At 39.9% G+C, this 3,939-nt stretch overlaps 1 protein-coding gene across 1 annotated transcript; it reads right to left on the minus strand.

Moving 5' to 3' along the window:
* Positions 1-761: 761 nt before the first annotated feature.
* On the minus strand, positions 762-1,109 carry LOC125590470. Its single transcript, XM_048764043.1, has one exon. It carries the CDS (start codon positions 1,107-1,109, stop codon positions 762-764), a length of 348 nt encoding a protein of 115 aa, XP_048620000.1.
* Between the last annotated feature and the right edge of the window lie 2,830 nt (positions 1,110-3,939).

Consider the following 3,939-nt stretch of genomic DNA (forward strand, 5'->3'; position numbering starts at 1 on the left):
TTTTACATTATTTTTCTATCAAAACTACACGACTTTTTTTATAATCAAAACTGTATTTATCCCGCAAAAAACATAAATTGATGTTACACTGTACTGCATTTTATGTCTGCTTTGATTATATTATCAAATTCGCCAGACCTTAATGTACATTTCTTTTCTTTTTGAAAAAGACCTATAGTTAATTTATATCATTATTCTAATATTAGAAAGCGTGCCATATATGTACCGTGAATTTAAAATCCATACATACTTATGAGACGGGACTACCAAAAACCAATTCCTTGCAAAATAGACCTTAGATAAACTTTTAGTTTCGTATTGTTGTAAAAGAATGGAGAATTGTATGTGTATTATTAATGAACAATAGAGGTTCCTTATATAGGAATTACAAAGTATAGGAAAATGTAAATTATCTAAAACCTAATACAATATGAAATAGGAAAAGATCTAAAAGAGAGAAAAAGAAAACATCCTATATCTAAGTCGGCCAAGGAGCCGACTCTCTCTCCTCGGACGACCGCCTCTCTCTCTCCCCCTTTGGCCACGGTTTGGGCCTTATCTTGGTCATTGGTTATGGGTCATCCATTTAATGATTTATAACACTTCCCCTTGGATGCCATAACCATATGGGTTTGTATCATGCACGACGTTGCCTCATTAAAATCTCTCTAGGAAAACCAAAAACCCAAGGTGGAAAAAAATGGAAACCGTAGACAGGAAAAAGAGTACAACACATGACACTCGCCCTGATGAAGGCATCACTAAAGATCCTTCAACTGGCGCATTCCTATCTGATGAACCAGCTTCTTGAACGTTGAGGTCGGCAGAGACTTGGTAAATACATCGGCCGAATTGTCACTGGACCGAACTTGAACCACTTGAAATTCTTTAGCCTTCTGCAGGTCGTGGGTGAAGAAGAACTTAGGCAAGATGTGTTTCGTTCTATTTCCCTTAACGTATCCATCTTTGAGCTGAGCTATACAAGCTGCATTGTCCTCATAGATGATCGTTGGTTCTTCCTTTTCCTTTCCCACGGCCAGGCCACTCTCTTTAAGGATATGGCCGGTCATGTTCCTCAACATCACAAACTCTCGGCTTGCTTCATACATGGCTATGATCTCGGCATGATTAGATGATGTTGCCACTAAGGTTTGTTTTGTGGACCGCCAACTTACTGCAGCCCCACCGTGTATAAACACGTAACCTGTCTGAGATCTAGCATTGTGTGGGTCAGATAAGTACCCAGCATCTGCATATCCGGCCATGTTCTCTCCTGGCCGATCGGTATAGAACAATCCGAGGTCGGTTGTTCCTTGCAGATATCTGAACAGATGTTTTATTCCGTTTCAGTGCCTAAGTGTCGGACATGAACTGAATCTAGACAGTTAACTCACGGCAAAACTGATGTCCGGTCTAGTATGACTAGCCAAATACATTAAGGCTCCAATGGCACTTAGGTAAGGCATTTCCGGCCCGAGCATCTCCTTGTCCGGTTTCTTTGGTCCGAATGGATTCTTCTCAAGGTCTAAGGACCTCACGACCATAGGACTCGACAAGGAATGAGCCTTGTCCATATTAAACTGCTTGAGTATCTTTTCTGTATATGTCTTTTGATGCACAAGGATTCCATTTTCCACATACTCAAATTGCAGTCCCAAACAGAACTTAGTTTTTCCTAAGTCTTTTATTTCGAATTCTTTCTTTAGACATTCGACCGTTTGGGAAATCTCTCCAGGGGTTCCAATCACATTCAGGTCATCCACATAGACAGACATAATCACGAAGCCCTTGCTGTCAAATCTCTTTATAAAAATACATGGACTTATTGGATCGTTCTTATAACCCTCTTTCATTAGGTACTTGATATTCCGTGTTTTTAACGGTTTTAAACTCGTTTTGGAGCAATTAAATGGTCGGTTTTAATTAATGTTTTGGTCTATTTGATGCGTTTTGGTGTTCTTAAGTGTAATATGCAGGTTACTAGATAGCTTGAAAGAAAAGAACGCATTCGGGATTTATTCAGAAGCAAGATAGACCGAACAATGGACCGAATGAAGTATTGATCCCACATGACGTGGGATCGACCGATACGGTCAATGTGGATAGACCGATCTTATGCTTTCATGCACTAGATCGACCGATCCGGTATATATGGATCGACCGATCTAAGGATCTACGGGCTCCACACGCACAAACGAGCTTTTCACTCCTTTTTACCCACTCCCCTCAATAATTTGGAAAAGAACTCGACCTTTGGGACTCAGAAAAAGACCAGGGGCGACCAAGAAGGAGATTTACAAGTTCTTGAGAGAGATTTGAGAGTTTTGTACTTGTTTTGTGTGATTTGTGAAAATTTGTAAAGGAGTTCATCTCAAAACCATTTGGAGAAGATCTTCTGAACCTTTACTCTGTTTTAATACAATCTTATCATGTTTTCTTCATCAAAATCGTTTTGTTCTTGCTTAGTTATGTGTGAGTAGTCATCTAGTTGGGTTTAGGGGTTCTCATAGGGGATTTCTTGATGTTTTGATCCATAAAACGTGTGTAGACTAAGGGATTACGTTTTGGTTCTTCATCTAATGGATTTCTTACTGCTTGAACTGAATTGATCACTTAGTTCATGATTTCAGATTGTTTGATGCACCGAAAGTGATTGTTTGAACTTCCGAAAATACTTTAGATGAGCAAAGTGTCCTTAACCCTCGGAAGTTGATGTTATTGCGCTTTGTGAACATATTGAACCTGTTCTTAATGCTTGTTTAGAAATTGAAACTCAGCGGAAGTTAGTGTGGAGATTTCTATAACATAGAGAATTAGCGCTACGGAAGTAGGTTAATTCTAATATCGTGTTTGAGTTCTAGACGGTTCTTAATATATCCCTGTGTCTTCCATTAATTGTATCTTGATTAAAAAGAAATCCCTGAGAATTCCCAATGCCCAACGTTTGTTTTAAAATAGTTTTCAAATCGTTTAAATCATCTTTTTACATGCTTGTTTATGTTTTGTGACACTAAGAAAATTAAATAAAAACCATCAAAAATATATCTTCGTTCGCTGTAGCTATTAACTTGTCTGCAACTCTACGTGTGATCATCGGTCCCTGTGGATTCGATCCCGCATTACTACTGCGTACTTTACTGTGCACTTGCAGTTAGATAATCGGGTTAAAACTCGAGACATCAAGTTTTTGGCGCCGTTGCCGGGGACCATTTGGTCACCCTAGAGTTAATGATCAGTTTAAGACTATAGCATTTTCTTTATTTTGTCTAATGTTTCTGTCTTTCTCTTTCTGTTTGTGTTTTCAGGTGAATGAGCGGATTTCATACTAGAAGCAAAGGATCATCGAATTTAATACCTTTGGAGTTAGAGCTCGGCCGCCTAGAGAGACAAGTGAAAAAGAAAAGACTTGAGTCCGCTGAAGAGGTTGAAATGGCTGAACACCAAGAAGACCAATTTCAGGACAACCCGCAAAATCCAATTCCTGTAGATGAACGAGAAGGCAACAATGCTGGTGATAATCAGCAGGCTGGTGTAGCTGCAAGACAACAGGCTGGAGACTATGGCATGCCTAGGATGACGCTTGCACATTATGATACACCAGATGCATTCTATGCCGATCGTTCTGGGATTCGCCCACCTCCCATTGAGAGAAGAGACTTTGAGATCAAGACTGGTCTCATTAATTTGGTGGAGAAAAATCCGTTTCATGGAAACCCGTCTGAGGACCCGATGTATCACTTGGAGCATTTTGAGCGAGTCTGTGACACCAGCAGACATAATGGAGTTCCTCAAGGCGCTTTGAAATGCAGGTTGTTCCCGTTTTCCTTAGCTGATAAAGCTATCAGATGGTTAAAGTCCATCCCTCCAGGATCTCTTACTACATGGGAAGAGACAAGAGCTGCTTTTCTACAGCATTTCTTCACCAAGTCAAGGTCCACA

This window comes from Brassica napus, chromosome C7 (assembly GCF_020379485.1).
Source record: "Brassica napus cultivar Da-Ae chromosome C7, Da-Ae, whole genome shotgun sequence".
Taxonomy (NCBI): domain Eukaryota; kingdom Viridiplantae; phylum Streptophyta; class Magnoliopsida; order Brassicales; family Brassicaceae; genus Brassica; species Brassica napus.